The sequence below is a fragment of the Pseudophryne corroboree genome, chromosome 1 (genome assembly GCF_028390025.1).
Source record: "Pseudophryne corroboree isolate aPseCor3 chromosome 1, aPseCor3.hap2, whole genome shotgun sequence".
Lineage (NCBI taxonomy): Eukaryota > Metazoa > Chordata > Amphibia > Anura > Myobatrachidae > Pseudophryne > Pseudophryne corroboree.
The window spans coordinates 290,147,520-290,174,550 of NC_086444.1; the positions used below are offsets into that span (position 1 = coordinate 290,147,520).

Genomic DNA, 27,031 nt, shown 5'->3' on the forward strand with positions numbered 1-27,031 from the left:
GGTTCCGAGTCATACTCGGATTCTCCCGTATGGCTCGGGTGACCCGAGCGCGCCCGAACGTCATCATCCCACTGTCGGATTCTCGCGAGATTCGGATTCTATATAAGCAGCCGCGCGTCGCCGCCATTTTCACTCGTGCATTGGAAATGTTAGGGAGAGGACGTGGCTGGCGTCCTCTCCGTTATTGTTGAACTTGATTGTGCTGTGCACTATTGCTTAATTGTGGGGAGGGCTGGGGAGCAGCTGTATATAGGAGGAGTACAGTGCAGAGTTTTGCTGATCAGTGACCACCAGTTATCCGTTCTCTGCCTGAAAAAAAACGCTCCATATCTGTGCTCACAGTGTGCTGCATATATCTGTGCTCACACTGCTTAATTGTGGGGACTGGGGAGCAGCTCTATTATATAGCAGGAGTACAGTGCAGAGTTTTGCTGACAGTGACCACCAGTATACGTTGTCTGCCTGAAAAACACTCCATATCTGTGCTCAGTGTGCTGCTTTATTGTGGGGACTGGGGACCACCAGTATAATATTATATAGGAGGAGTACAGTGCAGAGTTTTGCTGACACAGTGACCACCAGTATATAATATATAGCATTACGGTACAGTAGGCCACTGCTGTACCTACCTCTGTGTCGTCATTAAGTATACTATCCATCTACATTCTATACCTGTGGTGCATTTTAGTTTTGCAGTTTGCTGACACAGTGACCACCAGTATACTATATATAGCAGTACGGAAGGCCACTGCTGTACCTACCTCTGTGTCGTCATTCATTAAGTATACTATCCATCTACATTCTATACCTGTGGTGCATTTTAGTTTTGCAGTTTGCTGACACAGTGACCACCAGTATACTATATATAGCAGTACGGAAGGCCACTGCTGTACCTACCTCTGTGTCGTCATTCATTAAGTATACTATCCATCTACATTCTATACCTGTGGTGCATTTTAGTTTTTCAGTTTGCTGACACAGTGACCACCAGTATACTATATATAGCAGTACGGAAGGCCACTGCTGTACCTACCTCTGTGTCGTCATTCATTAAGTATACTATCCATGTACATTCTATACCTGTGGTGCATTTTAGTTTTTCAGTTTGCTGACACAGTGACCACCAGTATACTATATATAGCAGTACGTAAGGCCACTGCTGTACCTACCTCTGTGTCGTCATTCATTAAGTATACTATCCATCTACATTCTATACCTGTGGTGCATTTTAGTTTTGCAGTTTGCTGACACACTGACCACCAGTATACTATATATAGCAGTACGGAAGGCCACTGCTGCACCTACCTCTGTGTCGTCATTCATTAAGTATACTATCCATCTACATTCTATACCTGTGGTGCATTTTAGTTTTGCAGTTTGCTGACACAGTGACCACCAGTATACTATATATAGCAGTACGGAAGGCCACTGCTGTACCTACCTCTGTGTCGTCATTCATTAAGTATACTATCCATGTACATTCTATACCTGTGGTGCATTTTAGTTTTGCAGTTTGCTGACACAGTGACCACCAGTATACTATATATAGCAGTACGGAAGGCCACTGCTGTACCTACCTCTGTGTCGTCATTCATTAAGTATACTATCCATCTACATTCTATACCTGTGGTGCATTTTAGTTTTGCAGTTTGCTGACACAGTGACCACCAGTATACTATATATAGCAGTACGGAAGGCCACTGCTGTACCTACCTCTGTGTCATCATTCATTAAGTATACTATCCATCTACATTCTATACCTGTGGTGCATTTTAGTTTTTCAGTTTGCTGACACAGTGACCACCAGTATACTATATATAGCAGTACGGAAGGCCACTGCTGTACCTACCTCTGTGTCGTCATTCATTAAGTATACTATCCATGTACATTCTATACCTGTGGTGCATTTTAGTTTTGCAGTTTGCTGACACAGTGACCACCAGTATACTATATATAGCAGTACAGAAGGCCACTGCTGTACCTACCTCTGTGTCGTCATTCATTAAGTATACTATCCATCTACATTCTATACCTGTGGTGCATTTTAGTTTTGCAGTTTGCTGACACACTGACCACCAGTATACTATATATAGCAGTACGGAAGGCCACTGCTGCACCTACCTCTGTGTCGTCATTCATTAAGTATACTATCCATCTACATTCTATACCTGTGGTGCATTTTAGTTTTGCAGTTTGCTGACACAGTGACCACCAGTATACTATATATAGCAGTACGGAAGGCCACTGCTGTACCTACCTCTGTGTCGTCATTCATTAAGTATACTATCCATCTACATTCTATACCTGTGGTGCATTTTAGTTTTGCAGTTTGCTGACACAGTGACCACCAGTATACTATATATAGCAGTACGGAAGGCCACTGCTGTACCTACCTCTGTGTCGTCATTCATTAAGTATACTATCCATCTACATTCTATGCCTGTGGTGCATTTTAGTTTTGCAGTTTGCTGACACAGTGACCACCAGTATACTATATATAGCAGTACGGAAGGCCACTGCTGTACCTACCTCTGTGTCGTCATTCATTAAGTATACTATCCATCTACATTCTATACCTGTGGTGCATTTTAGTTTTGCAGTTTGCTGACACACTGACCACCAGTATACTATATATAGCAGTACGGAAGGCCACTGCTGTACCTACCTCTGTGTCGTCATTCATTAAGTATACTATCCATCTACATTCTATACCTGTGGTGCATTTTAGTTTTGCAGTTTGCTGACACAGTGACCACCAGTATACTATATATAGCAGTACGGAAGGCCACTGCTGTACCTACCTCTGTGTCGTCATTCATTAAGTATACTATCCATCTACATTCTATACCTGTGGTGCATTTTAATTTTGCAGTTTGCTGACACAGTGACCACCAGTATACTATATATAGCAGTACGGAAGGCCACTGCTGTACCTACCTCTGTGTCATCATTCATTAAGTATACTATCCATCTACATTCTATACCTGTGGTGCATTTTAGTTTTTCAGTTTGCTGACACAGTGACCACCAGTATACTATATATAGCAGTACGGAAGGCCACTGCTGTACCTACCTCTGTGTCGTCATTCATTAAGTATACTATCCATGTACATTCTATACCTGTGGTGCATTTTAGTTTTGCAGTTTGCTGACACACTGACCACCAGTATACTATATATAGCAGTACAGAAGGCCACTGCTATACCTACCTCTGTGTCGTCATTCATTAAGTATACTATCCATCTACATTCTATACCTGTGGTGCATTTTAGTTTTGCAGTTTGCTGACACACTGACCACCAGTATACTATATATAGCAGTACGGAAGGCCACTGCTGCACCTACCTCTGTGTCGTCATTCATTAAGTATACTATCCATCTACATTCTATACCTGTGGTGCATTTTAGTTTTGCAGTTTGCTGACACAGTGACCACCAGTATACTATATATAGCAGTACGGAAGGCCACTGCTGTACCTACCTCTGTGTCGTCATTCATTAAGTATACTATCCATCTACATTCTATACCTGTGGTGCATTTTAGTTTTGCAGTTTGCTGACACAGTGACCACCAGTATACTATATATAGCAGTACGGAAGGCCACTGCTGTACCTACTTCTGTGTCATCATTCATTAAGTATGCTATCCATCTACATTCTATACCTGTGGTGCATTTTAGTTTTTCAGTTTGCTGACACACTGACCACCAGTATACTATATATAGCAGTACGGAAGGCCACTGATGTACCTACCTCTGTGTCGTCATTCATTAAGTATACTATCCATCTACATTCTATACCTGTGGTGCATTTTAGTTTTGCAGTTTGCTGACACAGTGACCACCAGTATACTATATATAGCAGTACGGAAGGCCACTGCTGTACCTACCTCTCTGTCGTCATTCATTAAGTATACTATCCATCTACATTCTAAACCTGTGGTGCATTTTAGTTTTGCAGTTTGCTGACACAGTGACCACCAGTATACTATATATAGCAGTACGGAAGGCCACTGCTGTACCTACCTCTGTGTCGTCATTCATTAAGTATACTATCCATCTCTTTTAATTTTTTTGAGGTGCCATCCTGCCTGACACTGCAGTGCCACTCCTAGATGGGCCAGGAGTTTGTGTCGGCCACTTGTGTCGCTTAGCTTAGTCTCACAGCGACCTAGGTGCGCCTCTTTTTTTCTTTGCATCATGTGCTGTTTGGGGAGTATTTTTTTGAAGTGCCATCCTGTCTGACACTGCAGTGCCACTCCTAGATGGGCCAGGTGTTTGTGTCGGCCACTTGTGTTGCTTAGCTTATTCTCACAGCGACCTTGGTGCGCCTCTTTTTTTCTTTGCATCATGTGTTGTTTGGGGACTATTTTTTTGAAGTGCCATCCTGCCTGACACTGCAGTGCCACTCCTAGATGGGCCAGGTGTTTGTGTCGGCCACTTGTGTCGCTTATCTTACTCACACAGCTACCTCATTGCGCCTCTTTTTTTCTTTGCGTCATGTGCTGTTTGGGGAGGGTTTTTTGGAAGGGACATCCTGCGTGACACTGCAGTGCCACTCCTAGATGGGCCATGTGTTTGTGTCGGCCACTTGTGTCGCTTAGCTTAGTCTCACAGCGACCTTGGTGCGCCTCTTTTTTTCTTTGCATCATGTGCTATTTGGGGACAATTTTTTTGAAGTGCCATCCTGCCTGACACTGCAGTGCCACTCCTAGATGGGCCAGGTGTTTGTGTCGGCCACCTGTGTCGCTTAGCTTAGTCTCACAGCGACCTTGGTGCGCCTCTTTTTTTCTTTGCATCATGTGCTGTTTGGGGACTATATTTTTGAAGTGCCATCCAGTCTGACACTGCAGTGCCACTCCTAGATGAGCCAGGTGTTTGTGTCGGCCACTTGGGTCGCTTAGCTTAGCCATCCAGCGACCTTGGTGCACCACTTTTTTTCTTTGCATCATGTGCTGTTTGGGGACTATTTTTTGAAGTGCCATCCTGTCTGACACTGCAGTGCCACTCCTAGATGGGCCAGGTGTTTGTGTCGGCCACTTGTGTCGCTTAGCTTAGCCATCCAGCGACCTCGGTGCAAATTTTAGGACTAAAAATAATATTGTGAGGTGTGAGGTGTTCAGAATAGACTGGAAATGAGTGGAAATTATGGTTATTGAGGTTAATAAAACTATGGGATCAAAATGACCCCCAAATTCTATGATTTAAGCTGTTTTTTAGGGTTTTTTGTAAAAAACACCCGAATCCAAAACACACCCGAATCCGACAAAAAATTTTCGGTGAGGTTTTGCCAAAACGCGTCCGAATCCAAAACACGGCCGCGGAACCGAATCCAAAACCAAAACACAAAACCCGAAAAATGTCCGGTGCACATCACTAATTTGCTCTAGCTATTGTGCATTATGAATTGGAAGTTGTTCAATGGTGTTGTTATACCATAATTACATATGATGTCAGTGGCAAACGCAGGATTTCTAGAGGGGGGTTTCCAAATGCAATCCACAATCTCCCACTTGGCGGAACATGGAATACAGTATTAATATTTAACACAATATATGGTTTATAGTGTATGCTGCATCAAACATATTTAAATAATATAAATAAGATAAATAATCAAGAAGAGGTTAAACATACTATAATAAATAAATACACAAATATAATAGAACCAGTACTGCACTTTCTATGCAAACATTCTCCCACCTCATAGTAAGGCTCCTGTCTCTTCTTCTTGGTAGCTACTCTCTGGTCCAGTGCGCTGATTGAGGGCTCAGATCCACACACAGCAAATTTGGTAGAAGAAGTTGCTACCACTATGCATGTGCAGCAGCTCTGCTCTGTTCCTTAAACAGCATGATGTGGCAACAGCTCTAGTAATCATATTATATACCATTGCTATTGTTATGATTTGAGCCACTTGCCAAGAGGAGGGGGTTTCTGGGCAACCAGAAACCCCCCGCGCGTTTGCCAATGCATGTGCATGGGTGACAGGGCATCATGTACGTTCCTTAGACTGAGGATGCACAACAGTCCTTGGTGAAATGTGTGTATGAGTTATAGTGTTGACTGGCGATGGCTGCAGTATTACAGTGTGGCATTAGTACTTTCTTCCTAATTGGAAATTGTGCATCGGGATAATCTTAATTTGTGCAATATGGGCATGCCACATACATAATATTTAAACACTTTGTGCCGAGACTTTTGCTTCCAGTATAACAGCATGGCAATATATTTTATTATCTATATTTTTATTGTATTGGTGAATGTACCGTAAAGGGGAATACTAGACTATTTTATCATGCATAAAGATATTATCATGCATATCGTCTCGTGTGTATGCACGATAACGATAATGATGCACGCTCCCGTGGGTCGTTATAGTTTATCTTTTTCAAATGAACATGCAGTTAATTTTAGGCTATATCTTTCATGAGTGCATATTCAAGGATGGGAGGGGTGATGTCACTGAGCGATATTGTTCACCATATCATTCAGTCTGTATGTTCTTTATCTTTCATTCTGCAGCTGGGGAAATTTCAAGGGAAATCTTTATCTTTATTGGTTCAAAATCATCTAGTGTGTGTGTACCTGCCTTAATCTGTGCAGTTTTCACAATTATGTTACCTGAAGGAAGTAGACAATATAGGGGGTCATTCCGAGTTGTTCGCTCAGTATTTTTTTCTCGCAACGGAGCGATTAGTCGCTAATGCGCATGCGCAATGGCCGCAGTGCGACTGCGCCAAGTAAATTTGCTATGCAGTTAGGTATTTTACTCACAGCATTACGAGGTTTTTTCTTCGTTCTGGTGATCGGAATGTGATTGACAGGAAGTGGGTGTTTCTGGGCGGAAACTGGCCGTTTTATGGGTGTGTGCGAAAAAACGCTACCGTTTCTGGGAAAAACGCGGGAGTGGCTGGAGAAACGGAGGAGTGTCTGGGCGAACGCTGGGTGTGTTTGTGACGTCAAACCAGGAACGACAAGCACTGAACTGATCGCAGATGCCGAGTAAGTGTGGAGCTACTCAGAAACTGCTAAGAAGTGTCTATTCGCAATTTTGCTAATCTTTCGTTCGCAATTTTGATAAGCTAAGATTCACTCCCAGTAGGCGGCGGCTTAGCGTGTGCAAAGCTGCTAAAAGCAGCTTGCGAGCGAACAACTCGGAATGACCCCCATAGTCCTCTCTTTTTTAATGACCATGTGATTTTTGATCAGCTATTTAAAGGCGCAATATAAGGAGAATCAGTCACAGTCTGTTTATTCACCTTGAGGTTTATATTCACTAAGGTCTTCCAGAAGAACTCATAGTGGTCTTACAGATGTAGTCATGCTCATCTATCCTCCATGTGGTGTGTACAGTAGTGCGAAAAACTAGTCGCAAATGTGATAACTGCCCACCAATTAGCTACCTCCAAGAGATAAGAAAACAAGACATGCACATTCTGCACCTGCATTAGTAAGTTGGAACTCAAGGCTTTCTGGATTGCACAGCTCCAAGTGAAAAAATAAAAAGCCATCAGGAAGTCAGAATCAGGAGAGGAGTTTAAAACTCCCATACACACACTACATGGTGCACTGATGCCTCTTAAAGGCCAGCGCGTAGGTGGCAGTTTTATAGTGCCAGTGACTGTGGATGTTGGCTGTGCCAGGAGAGCATGGTGGATTGTGGCTGCAGGTCATTTCAATAGAATAACTGTTGCGCACGGGGAGTGCTAAGGCATTTACGTTCATTTGTTCATTTTAAGTTATGTACCTGTATGACCAGGCTCAAGCCTGTGTATGGTTTGTCCAGTGTCTGTTGCCAGTAAAGACACTGGGGTATATTTACTAAGATTCGTAATTTCCGAAAATAGGTCAAAGTTCAATCACGAATGACATCGACAGTGTAAAACTGCAACTTTTTGAATTGATTACGATGGATTTACTAAGCTGTCGTATTCGTATTTTTCTTTGCTTCCGATGTCGATGTCATTCGTTTTTTTTTACCTATTTTTACGGCAGTGATTAGCAAAACACTGCCGTTTTTTTTTACAATCAATCTCGGCCGGATCTGTGTGATCCGTGCTGGGGTTCTTATTTTTTTTTTTTTTAATTAAACAATGTAAAATCACAAAAAAAAAATGCGTGGGGTCCCCCCTCCTAAGCATAACCAGCCTCGGGCTCTTTGAGCCGATCCTGGTTGCAGAAATATGGGGAAAAAATTGACAGGGGTTCCCCCATATTTAAGCAACCAGCATCGGGCTCTGCGCCTGGTCCTGGTTCCAAAAATACGGGGGACAAAAAGAGTAGGGGTCCCCCGTATTTTTAAAACCAGCACCGGGCTCCACTAGCTGGACAGATAATGCCACAGCCGGGGGTCACTTTTATACAGTGCCCTGCGGCCGTGGCATCAAAAATCCAACTAGTCACCCCTGGCCGGGGTACCCTGGGGGAGTGGGGACCCCTTCAATCAAGGGGTCCCCCCCCCAGCCACCCAAGGGCCAGGGGTGAAGCCCGAGGCTGTCCCCCCCCATCCAATGGGCTGCGGATGGGGAGGCTGATAGCCATTTGTGATAATGAAAAGATATTGTTTTTAGTAGCAGTACTACAAGTCCCAGCAAGCCTCCCCCGCATGCTGGTACTTGGAGAACCACAAGTACCAGCATGCGGCGGAAAAACGGGCCCGCTGGTACCTGTAGTACTACCACTAAAAAAATACCCAAAAAAAGACAAGACACACACACCGTGAAAGTATAATTTTATTACATACATACACACATACATACATACTTACCTTATGTTCTCACGCAGGTCGGTCCTCTTCTCCAGTAGAATCCAAGGGCTACCTGTTGAAGAAATTCTACTCACCAGATCCATGGGTCCAGGCTCCTCGGCAAATCCAGGGTTAATCCACGTACTTGAATAAATAAAAAAAAACGGTGTCCCGACCACGAACTGAAAGGGGACCCATGTTTGCACATGGGTCACCTTCCCACGAATGCCAGAAACCCACTTTGACTTCTGTCTAAGTGGGTTTCTTCAGCCAATCAGGGAGTGCCACGTTGTAGCACTCTCCTGATCAGCTGTGTGCTGCTGTCCTCACTGACAGGCAGCACGCGGCAGTGTTACAATGTAGCGCCTATGCGCTACATTGTAACCAATGATGGGAACTTTCTGCCCTGCGGTTGACCTAAAGTGACGTCACCGCTGAGCAGAAAGTTCCCAGCATTGGTTACAATGGAGCGCATAGGCGCTACATTGTAACACTGCCGTGTGCCGCCTGTCAGTGAGGACAGCAGCACACAGCTGATCAGGAGAGTGCTACAACGTGGCACTCCCTGATTGGCTGAAGAAACCCACTTAGACAGAAGTCAAAGTGGGTTTCTGGCATTCGTGGGAAGGTGACCCATGTGCAAACATGGGTCCCCTTTCAGTTCGTGGTCGGGACACCGTTTTTTTTTTTTATTCAAGTACGTGGATTAACCCTGGATTTGCCGAGGAGCCTGGACCCATGGATCTGGTGAGTAGAATTTCTTCAACAGGTAGCCCTTGGATTCTACTGGAGAAGAGGACCGACCTGCGTGAGAACATAAGGTAAGTATGTATGTATGTGTGTATGTATGTAATAAAATTATACTTTCACGGTGTGTGTGTCTTGTGTTTTTTTGGGTATTTTTTTAGTGGTAGTACTACAGGTACCAGCGGGCCCGTTTTTCCGCCGCATGCTGGTACTTGTGGTTCTCCAAGTACCAGCATGCGGGGGAGGCTTGCTGGGACTTGTAGTACTGCTACTAAAAACAATATCTTTTATTTTACAACAAAGGCTATCAGCCCTCCCATCCGCAGCCCATTGGATGGGGGGGGACAGCCTCGGGCTTCACCCCTGGCCCTTGGGTGGCTGGGGGGGGGGGGACCCCTTGATCGAAGGGGTTCCCACTCCCCCAGGGTACCCCGGCCAGGGGTGACTAGTTGGATTTTTGATGCCACGGCCGCAGGGCGCTGTATAAAAGTGACCCCCGGCTGTGGCATTATCTGTCCAGCTAGTGGAGCCCGGTGCTGGTTTTAAAAATACGGGGGACCCCTACTCTTTTTGTCCCCCGTATTTTTGGGACCAGGACCAGGCGCAGAGCCCAATGCTGGTTGCTTAAATATGGGGGAACCCCTGTCATTTTTTTCCCCATATTTCTGCAACCAGGATCGGCTCAAAGAGCCCGAGGCTGGTTATGCTTAGGAGGGGGGACCCCACGCAATTTTTTTGGCAAAAATAAGCACTTTCCCACCCCTTCCCACTGATATACATGCACGGATCTCATGGATCCCTGCATGCATCTCAAATCACGGAAAAACAAAAGCAGGTCTGTTTTTTTTTAGGACTTTTTTACGAGTTGTAATTTTTCACGGCAGTGTTTTGTGTTTTTTTGCTTTGCACTTCTTAGTAAATGACCGAGATTCATATCTAAACAGGCGTAATTTGACCGATGGTGTATTCATTCGTAATTTTTTACCTGAACTAGCAAAAAATTACGAATGCCCTCATCACTGCCGTGATTAGTGTTTAGTAAATGACCGAGATTAACCGAGATGACACTTTGAAGAAAAAACGGCATCTCGGTCAAAATCGGGAGCTTAGTAAATATACCCCACTGTGTTTTACCAGAAAACCTGCCTAAGAGTCCTTACTTCCAGTGCCTGTTTTACATTATGTAATGAATTGAGTATCCAGCGGGTGCAATACTGGTGTTCGTCCACCAGGTGTCACTTTTCAAAACCACCATTGCGCATGTGTGAAGACTCCACTGAAAACTAAAACAATGCTTGAAGTTTAAGAATTACTTTTTTTTAGTTGCTTTTTTATTACCATCTTAAATGCACCGAACACTATAAACTAGCATGTTATATTATGGTGGATATACTGTAATGTATGTTTAACAAGCCTTACACATTGCAAATTTTGCTGTGCTCGTGTTGGGGCACTGATGATCACTCATAATGTACAGTACTGTATATTTTACATTACAAATCTCTTTTTTTGCACACCGTGACTTGTACTGTGTTCTCGGACCTTGCAATTTTGCGGCAGCAGTGATGCAATAATACCATGCTTAACTAGTACTGTATATGGCTCTCATGATCACTCACAGTAACTACAGTACCAGTATAAGCACATATACCAGTATAAGCACAGAAAAAAGTTCTGTGATGCTTCGTATACAGACTCAGACATGCACATAGATTTACCAAACAGTTTTGAAAAAAGCTGTGGTTGCTATGTTTTACACAGATATACAATACAAGTGTGGCTTTCAAATTACAGGAGTGAGACTCAGACATGCACACAGATATAACAATTAGTTGCTCTTATAATGAGTGACATCACTACTGTTACTGCAGGTGTCAGTCACCTGTCTTCATGGCTTTCTTGGTGTAGTGGTATCGACGATCATTACCATGCTCACAAGCTTGGGTTTGATTCCCGCAAAGGACAAGATGTTTTGAAAAACAAACTAGAATACTTTTCTGTTATCAATTTTATGCTTGATATACTGTATGTTGTACATTGCAAGACTCATTTTATTACAGACTGCGACTTGTGCAGTATACATTGTTTAGCAACCACTGATCATCAATTTCTACAGTGTTCTCACACATTGCTAACATGCCTTGAAATGAATGCTGGGCCCCAAGATCACTGTGTAAAGTGATCACACACTGTAACTAAGAATGACAACACAGAAAAAGATCTGCTGGCATTGAAATGATTGTGTGTCTCTGACGCTCATAATCAGCAATACCTTTTATGCATCACTACACAAATACTGTATAATACTCAAGCAGCTTCTGCTGATTAAAATTATATGTGGCATGCTTATATTCTGTGTGTGAGCGCGGCTGTATCTGCATATGAAATGCTACGTTACATTGATTTCCAGGATAATAATGTAATGTAGTATTTTGAATGCAGATAAAGCCAAGGTCGCACCCAGAATATAGGCATGCCACATATTATTTTAATCAGCAGAGTGTGCATGTGCATCCTATTTGCATAGTGATGCATTTAAGACGCATTTACAACACAAAAGACACTCAATGTTAGCAGAACTGCCCGGGAACTTATGCCAGGCATCTTGCAGTGCATGCACAATGCTAATATGCCTTACAAATGAATGTGACTTCTGGGTTCCCTTCCCTCAACCAAAGCCAACATGAGCCATAAATTGACATTGTGTACTGGCCGTGTGGTGCCTTTCATCTACTAAGCAGCACACCCAGTCCGTGAAATCACAAGTTTCATGGAGGAGAAGTACAGTAAACTCAGTCTCATAAATATAACACTCTCGTAATTTGAAAAGCCACACTTGTATTGTATATCTGTCTAAAAAGGAGCAACCATTAGTTGTCTTTGCTATCCCTGCCTACTTCAAAATCAAGAACATAAAGAATGAGAAGGAAATAAAGACTGAATGCGATAAATGCTTTTGGGGAAGATGTATGAAGCAATGAGAAGATTAGAGAAGTGTGCCAGCTGCTACCTATAATTTTAGAGAATGTACTGTACTTGATAAATGCACACTGTTCCTCTCTTTTCACTGCTTCATACATTCCCCCCTATGTAAAAAAAAAATCAGTGGGATGCTTAACAATGGTCTGTTTAACATATGATGGGGTATATTTGCAAAATGTAAATTTTCATCAAATTCAAACTAATGAAAACCAATCTAAATCAATGTTTTGTTTCTATAGCTGAATCACACGTTTACTAACATTTAAAAATGAATATAAAAAAATCATCTGTAAGTAAACGTGTGTTTTAGTCCCTGAAACACATCAATCAAGATTAATTTTGATCTTTAAAAATTTATGAAAATCGACCTTTAGTAAATATACAATACCCCAATGTATCTAAACATCTTTGCATGAAAAAAATCCTCAATCAGGACCATGGACAGGGCATGAGAAAAATGTCCAGTTGCAAAGCTTTTTTAAGCAGTAAACCAGGCTGTTTTAAATGCTTGGGCATTTGGGCAACCTGTAGCTATATGCTGCCGGGGAACTATTTTTGTCATCCCTATACAGGAAAGCGCTTTAAGATCAGACATCACTTAACACGCACAACCACCCACGTAGTGTACATGATCTCATGCCCTTGGGGGTTACACTACGTGGGTAAAACTGAGCGCCAGTTCAGGGAGAGGATGGCTATGCACCATTCTGCTATACGGGCTGCCCTTCTCTCCGGAACTAGTGAACAGGCTGTGGCCAAACATTTTTTTCCTAGGCGAAACATGGTCTGTCTTCCCTACGGTATAGGATGATAGAGCATGTACCGGCATTGCCTAGAGGTGGGAACTGAGCAAGATTATTGCTTCAACGGGAAGCACGTTGGATTTCCCTCCTCGATACGGTATCACCTAAGGGGTTAAATGAAAGTCTAGGACTACATTGCTTCTTATAAACTATTTATGTATTCTTCATTGTTGTTATTTTCCTCTTGTGTACATTTTATATATAAGTCTGTTTGTAACAGTATTTTGCTTTTAATCTATTTTTGTTATGTGTTTAAATTGACTGTCACTTTAAATGAGTTCTCAACTCAGGTGTGTTACCTGAATGCACAGCCTATTTAAACCTGCTATGTATGTTTGTGAGTCACTTCCTGACGAAAGGGGTGGAGACCCCTGAAACGTAGATGCAATTAAGTTTGACCATTGATTTTGAGTCTCTGAGTGCCGTCTATTCCTTCCCATGGAGGTATCGCTGCTATATATATATATATATATATATATATATATATATATGCAAAGTAAATAATTTTCACAGTAATGTACAATAAAGGTGTCATACAAAAGACAGTTGTTTTTGATACTTAAACATTTTAGAATGATTCACTGTACTCTCCATAACATTATAAATAAAGTTTAGAGTGATCAGTACGCCATAAAATTGTTTTCTTGTTGCTGTTTTTGTTGTCTGGGGAGTGGTAAGCCTCACAGCTGCTGACCTTTTCTAAGAGCTTGGTCTCAATAGCACAGATGGAAAGGCAGGAAGTTCTCATCTGCATTGAACAATCTGTTTAGATACTAAAACTTTATGTTTTAACCCACCTTTATTATACAATGATCCATCAAAATAATAGCTTCCAGTATAGAAGCCTGTCGCTAGTTCAATGAGGTGTCGGGCCCAAGTATTTCCTGCACCAGGAAAGCTTGCCAAGGCAATAAGCTGTTTAGTGCGACTCGGTAAAAACCTCCTGTCCATACACCGATTATCTGGAAAACATAATAAAAGAAATTTTCACTGATCTTTAAGCAGCTATACCATAAAAGGGGAAGCGCAGCAACAATCAAAGTGGTTGTGAGAGAAAGTAATCTATAAAAATGTAAGCAAAGATCTACAGTAAATTCTTTTAGACCAGTATGGTCTTACAATTACTTTTCTTCAGCTATTAAAGATTTGACCCGCAGCAAAAAGAAAACAGAAGATGCTTTGCAAAAAGATTGTGGCACTGAACGTGTAAATTACAGCTTTCGTTTGTATGGAAAACATTCCATTCCACAGAATTCATAATACAGTACTGAAGGAATACTGTAACATACTGTATATAGATGTTGGGGATTACATCTATTGGCTGTGAGTAGTCTTTTATGATCTGAATCCTCCAAATGTGAGATATTATAAAAATAGAAGACATACTGTGGTAAAGATAGACTGCAGCAGTTTAAGTAATCTGCGACTCTCTAGCTGTTGTAGAACTGTAACTCCCAGCATGGTTCATAACATCTGGGTAGACACAGTGGGGTAAATTTACTAAGATTCGTATTTTCCAGATTCAGGTCAAAGTTCAATCACGAATGACATCGAAAGTGTAAAACTGCAACTTTTTGAATTGATTACGACTAATTTACTAAGCTGTCGTATTCGGGTTTTTCTTTTGTTCCGATGTCGATGTCATTCGTGGTTTTTTTTCTATTTTTACGGCAGTGATTAGCAAAACACTGCCGACTTTTTTTACAATCAATCTCGGCCGGATCTGTGTGATCCGTGCTGGGGTTTATTTTTTATTTTTTTTTAATTAAACACTGTAAAATAATAAAAAAAAATGCGTGGGGTCCCCCCTCCTAAGCATAACCAGCCTCGGGCTCTTTGAGCCGATCCTGGTTGCAAAAATATGTGGAAAAAAATGACAGGGGTTCCCCCATATTTAAGCAACCAGCATCGGGCTCTGCGCCTGGTCCTGGTCCCAAAAATACGGGGGACAAAAAGAGTAGGGGTCCCCCGTATTTTTAAAACCAGCACCGGGCTCCACTAGCTGGACAGATAATGCCACAGCCGGGGGTCACTTTTATATAGTGCCCTGCGGCCGTGGCATCAAAAATCCAACTAGTCACTCCTGGCCGGGGTACCCTGGGGGAGTGGGGACCCCTTCAATCAAGGGGTCCCCCCCCCCAGCCACCCAAGGGCCAGGGGTGAAGCCCGAGGCTGTCCCCCCCCCATCCAATGGGCTGCGGATGGGGAGGCTGATAGCCTTTGTTGTAAAAGAAAAGATATTGTTTTTAGTAGCAGTACTACAAGGCCCAGCAAGCCTCCCCCGCATGCTGGTACTTGGAGAACCACAAGTACCAGCATGCGACGGAAAAACGGGCCCGCTGGTACCTGTAGTACTACTACTAAAAAAATACCCAAAAAAAGACAAGACACACACACCGTGAAAGTATAATTTTATTACATACATACACACATACATACATACTTACCTTAAGTTCCCACGCAGGTCGGTCCTCTTCTCCAGTAGAATCCAAGGGGTACCTGTTGAAGAAATTATACTCACGAGATCCAGGGGTCCAGGCTCCTTGGGAAATCCAGGGGTAATCCACGTACTTGCATAAAAAAAGAAAACGGAAAGCCGAGCCACGAACTGAAAGGGGCCCCATGTTTTCACATGGGACTCCTTTCCACGAATACCAGAAACCCACTCTGACTGATGTCTAAGTGGGTTTCTTCAGCCAATCAGGGAGTGCCACGTTTTAGCACTCTCCTGATCGGCTGTGTGCTCCTGTCCTCACTGACAGGCAGCACACGGCAGTGTTACAATGTAGCGCCTATGCGCTACATTGTAACCAATGATGGGAACTTTCTGCCCTGCGGTTGACCTAAAGTGACGTCACCGCTGAGCAGAAAGTTCCCAGCATTGGTTACAATGTAGCGCATAGGCGCTACATTGTAACACTACCGTGTGCCGCCTGTCACTCAGTACAGGAGCACACAGCCGATCAGGAGAGTGCTACAACGTGGCACTCCCTGATTGGCTGAAGAAACCCACTTAGACATCAGTCAGAGTGGGTTTCTGGCATTCGTGGAAAGGAGTCCCATGTGAAAACATGGGGCCCCTTTCAGTTCGTGGCTCGGCTTTCCGTTTTCTTATTTTATGCAAGTACATGGATTACCCCTGGATTTCCCAAGGAGCCTGGACCCCTGGATCTCGTGAGTATAATTTCTTCAACAGGTACCCCTTGGATTCTACTGGAGAAGAGGACCGACCTGCGTGGGAACTTAAGGTAAGTATGTATGTATGTGTGTATGTATGTAATAAAATTATACTTTCACGGTGTGTGTGTCTTGTCTTTTTTTGGGTATTTTTTTAGTAGTAGTACTACAGGTACCAGCGGGCCCGTTTTTCCGTCGCATGCTGGTACTTGTGGTTCTCCAAGTACCAGCATGCGGGGGAGGCTTGCTGGGCCTTGTAGTACTGCTACTAAAAACAATATCTTTTCTTTTACAACAAAGGCTATCAGCCTCCCCATCCGCAGCCCATTGGATGGGGGGGAACAGCCTCGGGCTTCACCCCTGGCCCTTGGGTGGCTGGGGGGGGGACCCCTTGGTTGAAGGGGTCCCCACTCCCCCAGGGTACCCCGGCCAGGAGTGACTAGTTGGATTTTTGATGCCACGGCCGCAGGGCACTATATAAAAGTGACCCCCGGCTGTGGCATTATCTGTCCAGCTAGTGGAGCCCGGTGCTGGTTTTAAAAATACGGGGGACCCCTACTCTTTTTGTCCCCCGTATTTTTGGGACCAGGACCAGGCGCAGAGCCCGATGCTGGTTGCTTAAATATGGGGGAACCCCTGTCATTTTTTCCCCCATATTTCTGCAACCAGGATCGGCTCAAAGAGCCCGAGGCTGGTTATGCTTAGGAGGGGGGACCCCACGCAATTTTTTTTAATAAAATAACAACTTTCCCACCCCTTCCCACTGATATACATGCACGGATCTCATGGATCCCTGCATGCCTATCCAATCACGGAAAAAAAAAGTAGGTCTGTTTTTTTTTAGCACTTTTTTACGAGTTGTAATTTTTCACGGCAGTGTTTGTTTGTTTTTTGCTTTGCACTTCTTAGTAAATGACCGAGATTCATACTTAAACAGCCGCGTTTTGACCGATGGTGTATTCATTCGTAATTTTTTACTTGGACTTGCAAAAAATTACGAATGCCCTCATCTCTGCCGTGATTAGTGTTTAGTAAATTACCGAGATGACACTTTGATGAAAAAACGGCATCTCGGTCAAAATCGGGAGCTTAGTAAATTTCCCCCAGTGTTTATATCTAATCTAAAGGAAATACTGTACTAATCGTGTGAATTATTGACTATATTGTACTCTGCCTGAACTATAATATATGGAGTTACATATATATTTCATATAGTCATTTTGTTATGAGGTTGCTATCTAATTTTCCCCTTATTCTGCATGAAATCATTCTTGCCAGGCAGTCATATTCTTTCTAACTGAAGCATTGACCATGCATTTTGCTCTCCATGAAACAATAAAGCTAGGTACACACTATACAATTATCTGTCAGCAGTGTCAGACTGGGGCATGAAGGGCCCCCCGGGGGAATGCAGTGGTAGGAGCCCATTTGTAGGGGTGTGGCCAGGGTTTCCCCTGTATCCCTTTGGGCCAGTCCAACCCTGTCTGTCAGATAATCTGCCAGATCTAGCTGGTTGAAATGAAAATTTGGTAATGGATGAGAGCAAATGACAATGGACCATTTGCTCCCAAACACTGGAAAACGGTCAAAAACTGTCGGACATCCAAGTTGGTTACATTTGTGTTTAACTAATTTGTATGAACGACAGGTTTTGTTCGTTTTCCAGTGTTTAGGAGCAAATGGTCAATTGTCATTTGCTCTCATCCATTACCAAATTTTCATTCCAACCAGCTAGATCTGGCAGATTATCTGACAGATAACTGTATAGTGTGTACCTAGTTTAAGATGAACATATGCTTGTTTGCGGAGCGTATACATTGTCCGTTGTCACCCTGTAGTTGCTCAAGAACTGTGTACATGCAAGTAGTACTGTGCAGTGTAATGTAGTAAGCATTTCAAATGCATCTCCACTTGAGACTGAAGAGCCATAACTTAATAATGAGATGCTCTGCCATAAGCAAGGTTCAGTGATGGTGAGCAGAGGCGGTTTTAGAAGCGGGCAAGAAGTGCAATTGCCTGGGGCACTGCGGCCTGGGGGTGCGGCCACAATTACCCCACCAGTGCCTATCCACTCTCACCTGCTGCCACTGCTTTATTTACAAGGTGCACCTACTCTACGACTAGGACCAGATTTTGACATGTTCGACCAGAGCGGATGAGCAGGGCGCTGGGATTTTAAGGGCGTGTGGCAATTTTAAATGTGAAACCGTCCATCAGCCAAGCTGAGCTCACAGAGCAGCTGCAGCAGCTCCTGATAGGCTGCCAGACTGTGAGCTTTGATTGTCTCATGAACCCGCACCATATTTGAGATACCAGCCGGAGAGGTGCGCAGTCTCCTATCCTCGGACATGGACACAGAGGCCAGCAGCAGCAGAGCCCAGCCTGACAGTGCTCAGCAGCAGCATAGCCCAGCAGCAGTTGTGGTGAGCACTATTGGGGGAAGTTTGTGTAAGCAGCACCACTGGGGGCATTATGTGCATCTGGCACTATTGGCAGCATTATGTGTATCTGGCACTACTGAGGGCATTATATGTATCTGGAACTATAGTGGGGACATTATGTGCACCTTGCACTACTGCAGGCATTATGTGTATCTGGCACCATATTGGAACATTGTGGTCAATTCAGTAAGGTTAGCAAATTCTGCTAATCAGCAGAATTTGCTAACCATTAGCATGCATGCTGGGGGCCGCCCATCATGCTAACCAGCGCCTCCCCCCCTGCTTCAAGCAGAAATTGCGAACAGCACGCTTGTTAGCAGAAATTAAGGATGACCCCTGCCGGCGCAGCTTAGCTGCGGCCGCAGAAGTCCCGGCGCCATTTTTGTTGTCGCAGCGGCTGCATGTGATGTCACGCAGCTGCTGTGGCTGCACCCCCGACACGCCCCTTTTGGGCTGGCACGCTCCCGCAATGCTCCATTTTCACCCAGAAAATGGAGTATTGCCACCCCCCTCCCACCCCGCGACCACCTCTGCCTGTTTGACAGGCAGAGGCGATCGTAATTTCTGCAGCCCCCCACAGAAATTGTAAGCGCATGCGCAGTAGGGTCTGCTGCGCATGCGCCCGTGGCCCCTCAGCAAAAATTCTGTACGAATCGCTACTTGCGATTCATACTGAATTTGCCCTATTATGTGTAACTGGTACTATAATGGGGATATTATGTGTATCTGGTACTACTACTGGGGACATTATGTGTATCTGGGACTATACTGGGTGCATTATGTGTATCTGGTACTATACTGGGGGCATTATGTGTATCTGGCACTACTGGGGACATTATCTGTATCTGTTAGTACTGGGGATATTATGTGTATCTGGCACTACTGGGGGCAGTGATGTGGAGTAGGGTATACATGGGTCAGTGATGTAGTGTAGGGTTAGATATGTCAGTGATGTAATGTAGTGTAGACAGGGTCAGTGATGTAGTGAAGGGTATAGATGGGTCAGGGATGTAGTGTAAGGTATAGAGGGGTCAGTTATAATACTAATCATAAGCACTTAGTACTTAGTGCAAAATGCAGGAAAAAGTATGCAATCTGGGTAAAAAAAAAAAAAAAAAGCATGAAGGTAAATTTTCGCCCTGGGCTCCGCTGGGTTTAGAACCGGCCCTGATAATGAGCAATGCAAAGCAAGATGTTGGTATAAACATTCCAGGCATGTCTTTTGCATCTAGTGTAGGGATGGCTGGTGCAAGTGCAATATGATGATGATTAGCATCAAACCAAGTGTACAGACAGACAGACAGACAGACAGTGATTGCACCATAAGATAAATACAACTCTAAATATACAGTAGGTGAACATACAAATTCAATACTGGAGGAGCACATAAGCCTGATATTTTGGTCCAACTCTATCAGGCGCCATGTGTCAGCTGGCTGTGGGAGGATGCTTTTCAGCTGCTCTGTGCAATAGCACATTGGGAGCAACCAAGCAATATTTTCTGCCAGTGTCTTCCTCCGATCCACAAGCCACTTTTAGGTCTCCTGTGTTCGGTGGTTGCAACCCATCCATCCGTCTGTCACGGCTGGCCTTCTATGCTCCATCCTGCCTCCTTTGCCCTGCCAGCTACCTGTATTCTCTATTCTGATTTCTAGGCTCATTTCCCATCTCCTATGATCCACCCACCTTCTTGGAACCACCTCTTATTCTCAGTACAGACTATTTTGCAGCCCCCGATACCTCCCATGCTATGTCCCCTCCCTTATCTCAGTGCCACTTCATCAACAAACAGGCACAAACAAAGGGGTCATCTGGAAGTGAGGGCAATTTTGACTACAGAGAGAAGTCATCAGGGACTATAAGGCAGATAAGGAGAGCTCACCTAGAAGATAGTTTAGAACAGGAATCAGGAAGATGGTGCAGTATGAGAGAGACAAGAGAAGATATAGGCAGAGGGAGAAAAAAGGGGTGAATATAGCAAGACTGCTGACTTTCAGGCTGCTCCCTCAGGGAGGGAGCAGCCAGGTTGGCTGAACAGAGGGCAGGGCTCTCAAAAAGGGAGCGGTACGGATATGTCAAGACGCTATTGTGTCATCGTGGCCACGTTCCCTGCTATGCAATGCCCACATTACCAGTATTGCAAATCGGGGGGCTATGATGACATGATTCACAGTAAATTGCGCCATCAGCCTAACCCGACCGCCCGCTTTCATGGGCGTTGCTGGGGGGGGGGAGGGGTGGCTGCGTCCGGCTCCGAGAAGCTTTCCTACCTTTCCATGGGACTGGGAATGCCACCCAATTTTTGTGGAGCCTCCTGGACGATCCAGGAGAGTATGCAAATATTGAACAGAAGGAAATGTAGTTAGGATAGGTGGAGGAAACAGGGAGAGGTGATTAGGAAGGGGGAGTAGGATGGGATAAACGGGGAGAGGAGTTACTAGGGACTTGGAGAAGGGATAAAAAGAGTAGATGAAAAGATAGACAGGTCAGAATAGGAGACTAAAGTCATAAGGGAGACAGGGCAGAATTGGGGAGAGATTGAAGTAATCGTGGAGACAGGGCAAAATGGGAGAGAGATTGAGGTTATCAGGAAGATGGGGCAGAGTTTGGGAGAAAGTGATGTTATCAGGTATGAGGGGGCAGAATGGGGGATAGAGTGATGTCAGCAGGTAGATGAGGCAGAATGGGGGAGAGAGTGACATCATCAGGTAAATAGGGCAGAATGGGGAGAGTGGTGTAATCAGGTATACGGGGCAGAATGGGGGGTAGAGTTATGTCAGTGGGCAGAATTCTGAAGCAGAAAGAGCTTGTGGTGGAAATAGAGCAGAAGTCCTCAGCAGCTAATGCAACATTAATTAGTTCAGAAGGAGTACTATATAGCACAAAGGATATAGGATTACATGTAAGCTACCCAAGTGTTTCATTACTGTGAGTTTGACAAGTAAGTGCTTTTTTTTATATCTTTGGTGATTATATATAGATGCAGCCATACTTATTATTATTATCCTCATCATCATCATTTATTTAGACGGTGCCAGAAGGGATCCGCAGCTCCTACAACATACATAAAAAGGAACAGCTTGAACAGTCACTAGGATAGTCTCTGTTTGCAAGACAGGGCTGTAGGTGATTTAATTGATTATAAACATAATGTTTTTTTATATATTTATTACCATTATTTATTTATTACACAGACACACACACACACACACACACACACACACACACACACACACACACACACACACTGTAGGGTTAATTTTTGTTGGAAGCCAATTAACCTACCAGTATATTTTTGGATTGTGGGAGGAAACCGGAGTACCCGGAGGAAACCCACACAACCCATTACCTCAGTGTTGTGAGGCAGTAATGCTAACCATTACATAATCCGTACCGTATATTTCATTACACAATTACACCACGACCCCATTAGATAAATCAGAACCGTTGGTATATTGCCCATCCAGTTTGCTATTGCCGTGCGCTGGTAGAAAAGCCGGTGCCACTTTATTGCATTTGCCCCCCACACTAAAAGTTACCAGCCAGACCCTGCTATTGGTCTCCCATTTTGCCATTTTGCTTTTCTGTAAGGAGAGTGGGTGCTGTTTCATGTTGCAGAGAATATTCTGATGGTGTCTCTAGAACAGATACATCAAGCTGGTGTTTTGACTTTAACATGGTTACCTCCGTGACAGGCTAATTCCACCCTTAAACAAATTATTTTTGGTGGAATTAGATAGAATGCTTTAAAAAATCCGAATGGGAAGCTTATGGGTGGACTTGCTGAATCAGTGCATCACTAGAACGCACATAAGTAAGCTTTGAGGGCTTAATAAGTTTAGCAACGTCCGCTGGATAAAAAAGCAATTTGTTTGTAGAACAAATAATTTAGAATTATTTTCTACTGTGAACGGTTTTAAATCCCCTCCCCCACCCTCACTGAGATTTATGAATGGAATTCTCATTTCAGTTTGATACAGTGAAGCAAAGTAGGATTGTTCATGTATAAGGTTCCTCATGTACTCTTTTCCAGGGGTCAGGAAAAGATTCATATGGAATCTGGGAAAGTATCAAATGTGGAAGAAACATAATGGGCAATTTTCTACTGGCAACACTATTAAATTGTACTATACAGTTGGGGCTGATGCAAGATTTGTAGATGTTCTAGGCAAAAGGTACACAATGCTGCCCAGCACAGGGAAATGCCACCCCGCAAGCCAGGTCCCCCGCCCCCCGTTCCCTGCTAAAATGCATGCAAGCCCATCGCTCTCTCTGGATTTCCCTCTCTCCCCTCGTACCTTCTCCTACCCCTGAACTTCCCACTAGCTACTAAGTTTCAGAATAAATTGATTTGGCATGTCACCTCTGTGACTACATGCCAAATCGTCTCTGCGTGGCGCATGACTTCCCCTCCATCCATGCAAGGTATTATTAACAAAATCTGGTACGTGTATGAGATGGAATATTTGACAAGATAGGGTGGGGGGTGCTATCAGTGGCAGTCAGTGTTTAATACGCAGGGGAGGGGTGTATAATGGAATGGGGTAATATTCATCATTTTCTGATGGGAGGGCATCTTGCTTGACTGCAGATATCTTCAGTTCCTGGAAATAGATATCTTAGCTTCCAATGGGATAAAAAAAAATAGAGAGTCCCACCTTTCAGGAGGTACTGGGGACTTGGGGATCAGAATTCAGGAGCCAGATGTCACGCTCGGCGTAAGTTGGGGTTCCGACAACCGACTTTTGGCTGAAGGGACAGCTACCTGTGAGGAGAGTAAACGAGGTGGCTGAATGTAATTCCTCCTCATGGGGTGGAAGCCAAACTAAGTGTTAACATTGGCCGGAGGGTGTAAAGAAAAGGAGGACTTCGTAGGAAGATAACTGTAGTTTTAATGAATAATCAGGCTGTACACGAATATTGGAAAAATAGAAGAAACTGGAAGAATTAGAGTCTATGGTTAAATGACTTGAAGAGTGAAGCTGAAGAACTCCGGTAAAGAAGAATTGAAGACTGTGTTTTATGATTAAAAGACTAGGCTGAAGTATTTGGACTTTGAATAAATGAAGATGTGGTTTGTGATTGAAAGACGAGGCTGAAGAACTTGGACTTTGAAGAAATGAAGACTGTGGTTTGTGATTGAAAGACGAGGCTGAAGAACTTGGACTTTGAAGAAATGAAGACTGTGGTTTGTGATTGAAAGACGAGGCTGAAGAAATTGGACTTTGAAGAAATGAAGACTGTGGTTTGTGATTGAAAGACGAGGCTGAAGAACTTGGACTTTGAAGAAATGAAGACATCTGCGGGAACCGCCGTTAGCACCAGGAGCTCCTCTATGACCTGGGACCCTGTGGGCGCTTCCACGAGTGGCAACGGACTTAGACAGCAGGACTGCAGCAGCGTTTAGGTAACCAATGGATGAGAGCAACCAGGGAACCAGCAGTAAACTGGGAGCACAGAGATGGATAACCTCTCACAAGGAGGTAACTTGAAGCACTGGCACTCTCCCTCTGTGCCAGCCCCCTTTTGTAAGGGGAGAACATGCAGGATTGGCTGGACACAGATTAGGAACTTCATTGGTAATACTCTGGTCTCCAACATGGCTGCCCCCAGCACAGGAGACATACTTAGCTGTTAGCACACAGCTTTAGCCAGCTTCTGTCTCTGACACACTATACTGTGTCACCACTAGAGGACCTTACCACAGCGATCCCCGCAGCGTCCAGCTCTCCAGACCCTCGGCCCCCAGCCCTTGGCACCCGCACATCCGTCCAGCTCCCTGCCGCCACAGCCGCGCCAACCAGCGGGACGGTAACTCGCCGGAGTACCCGCCGGAGGTAAGGCTCCGGAGCCTGACACCAGAGCAATTCACTGACGAAAATATAAAACTGCATACCAGGCTTGTGGAGCTGGAGCAGGGACCAGCTGCTGGAAGGCTGATACCTCTGGTTCTGGGCATAGTAGAGACAAGCTGCCAGTGACCACTGAAAGGGGAGAACCCCAGCTTTTGGAGTATACCCTCATAAAGCAGACAGAACCCAAGATATATGGCTGGGAAGAGCAATTAACAGGCTTGGATAGGGACCATTGCTTTGAAGTCAGATATCTCCGGTTCCCCAGGGCCGATTTTAAAAAATCTGGTACCCCAGGAAAAAGGGGACACTCAGCTATCAGGACCCTTATACTCCTGGGGCACTTTGGCAACTGCCCATTGAGCCCATATGAAAAGATGGCCCTGAGTTTTGGATATGGACGCATATCACTATGCAGAGCCGTAACTAGGGCAGTGCGGACGGCGCGTTGCACACAGCGCAGTTGGTCTGTGGGCGCCACTGTCCGCCTTTCCCCGAGATCACTAAAATGTTTTTGCGCCGCTGAGTATAATCCACCCGCTGCAATGTATAACAGTAGCAGCGTACCCGACTCCTTCTCTCCCGGGTGCACTGCTAGTGATATACAGTACAGCGGGCAGTACTGCTTGTACTGTGTGGGCTCCGCCTCCTTCCCTGGCTGGGTATTATGGCAGCGGCAGCCAATGAAGAGGAGCGCAGACTAGCTCATGAGAAGATGCGGCTGTGGTGACCCCGGAGCCCGGCCGTAGGGACCAGAATGTGGAGGCAGAGATGCTGCTCTCCCGAGTCCCGCGAGCCACACATCTGTCTCGGATGCCGCTGTTCCCAACCCACAGTGCTGCTGAGAATAGAGGAGAAGTTCTCCTCAGGCCAGTTCCATGACATCGGGGACATTGTGTCAGACTACAGGGCGGTGCTGGACGGATGCTACCATTCGCCCACTGCTCTTAGTGCTGCTCCGGAACAAACGTAATTATAACTCACTCTTTCCCTTTCTCTCTCTCCCCCTCTTTCTCTCTCTCTCTCTCTCTCTCTCTCTCTCTCTTTTGCTCTCTCTCCCTCTCTCTCTCTCTCCCTTCTCCCCTTTGTAAAAGCCTGCCATAATGTGTGGGGACTCTAGTGTAAAGTGTAAAAAGATTGGCTCTGTCTGCCGTAATGTGTAAAAAAGGGGACGCTGTCTGCCATAATGTGTAAAAAGGGACGCTGTCTGCCGTAATGTGTAAAAAGGGGGACGCTGTCTGTCGTAAAGTGTAAAAAGGGGGACGCTGTCTGCCGTAATGTGTAAAAAGGGGGACGCTGTCTGCCGTAATGTGTAAAAATGGGGACGCTGTCTGCCGTAATGTGTAAAAAGGGAGACGCTGTCTGCCGTAATGTGTAATAAAGGGGACGCTGTCTTCCGCAATGTGTAATAAAGGGGACGCTGTCTGCCGTAATGTGTAAAAAGGGGACTCTGTCTGCCGTAATGTGTAAAAAGGGGGACGTTGTCTGCCATAATGTGTAAAAAGGGGGACGCTGTCTGCCGTAATGTGTAAAAAGGGGGACTGTCTGCCGTAATGTGTAAAGGGGGCTCTACCTGGCATAGTGGCGCTACTGTGCACTGTAGTATGAATTGGTATTATTTTGTGGCCATGCCCCTTCCCCATGAAGCCATGCCCCAATATATTTTTCTGTCTTGCATGGGGGGGGGGGGGCGCCAATGATGTTTCTTGCACAAAGCGCTAAAATGCCTAGTTACGGCACTGTCACTATAATTAATGAGAACAGCTGGGGGCAATTCCAAAAAAGGTATTTTGATTAGAATACCACACACGCTTCTGACAAAGGACCTATACAGGTCTGAAATGCATTAGGTGCTTTGCGGGAACTAGAACCATGGGACTATTTGCATTCTGGTGGGCTTCTATGGTGAGCACAATTCCCCGGCTTATGCACCTATTTCCATCTTGCTGGAACCTGGTAGGTGAGCCAGCACCCATCGATGGCCAGACGGGGGAGTGTATACAGTATATGCTTTTTAGTTTTGTCAAATTGTGAGTGCAATTGTATAATTAAATTACCTTTTTTTTATCCTAAAAGGTCTGCACTATCACTTTGATTGCTGTATTCTCCTTATCCCTATGCTATGTAGCTATGGGAAATAGGGTGTACATGCATCTCTTTTAGACTACAGGTGGAATCGCATTACATTTATGGGGCCTAATTATTTCTCAAAAAAATACAATAAAACTGCTGCAGTTAGTAACTCAATACAAAATAAGATAAGTAGGGGATTTACCATATTACT

At 44.5% G+C, this 27,031-nt stretch overlaps 1 protein-coding gene across 4 annotated transcripts in view; it reads right to left on the minus strand.

Moving 5' to 3' along the window:
* WSCD2 (WSC domain containing 2) overlaps nucleotides 1-27,031 on the minus strand; it is a 568,420-nt gene that overhangs the window by 116,385 nt on the left and 425,004 nt on the right. For all 4 annotated transcript variants that reach the window (XM_063964350.1, XM_063964352.1, XM_063964351.1 and 1 more), the window contains one exon: nucleotides 14,075-14,239. In XM_063964350.1, coding sequence (XP_063820420.1) covers nucleotides 14,075-14,239 — 165 coding nt within the window. The remainder of the gene's footprint in view (nucleotides 1-14,074; nucleotides 14,240-27,031) is intronic.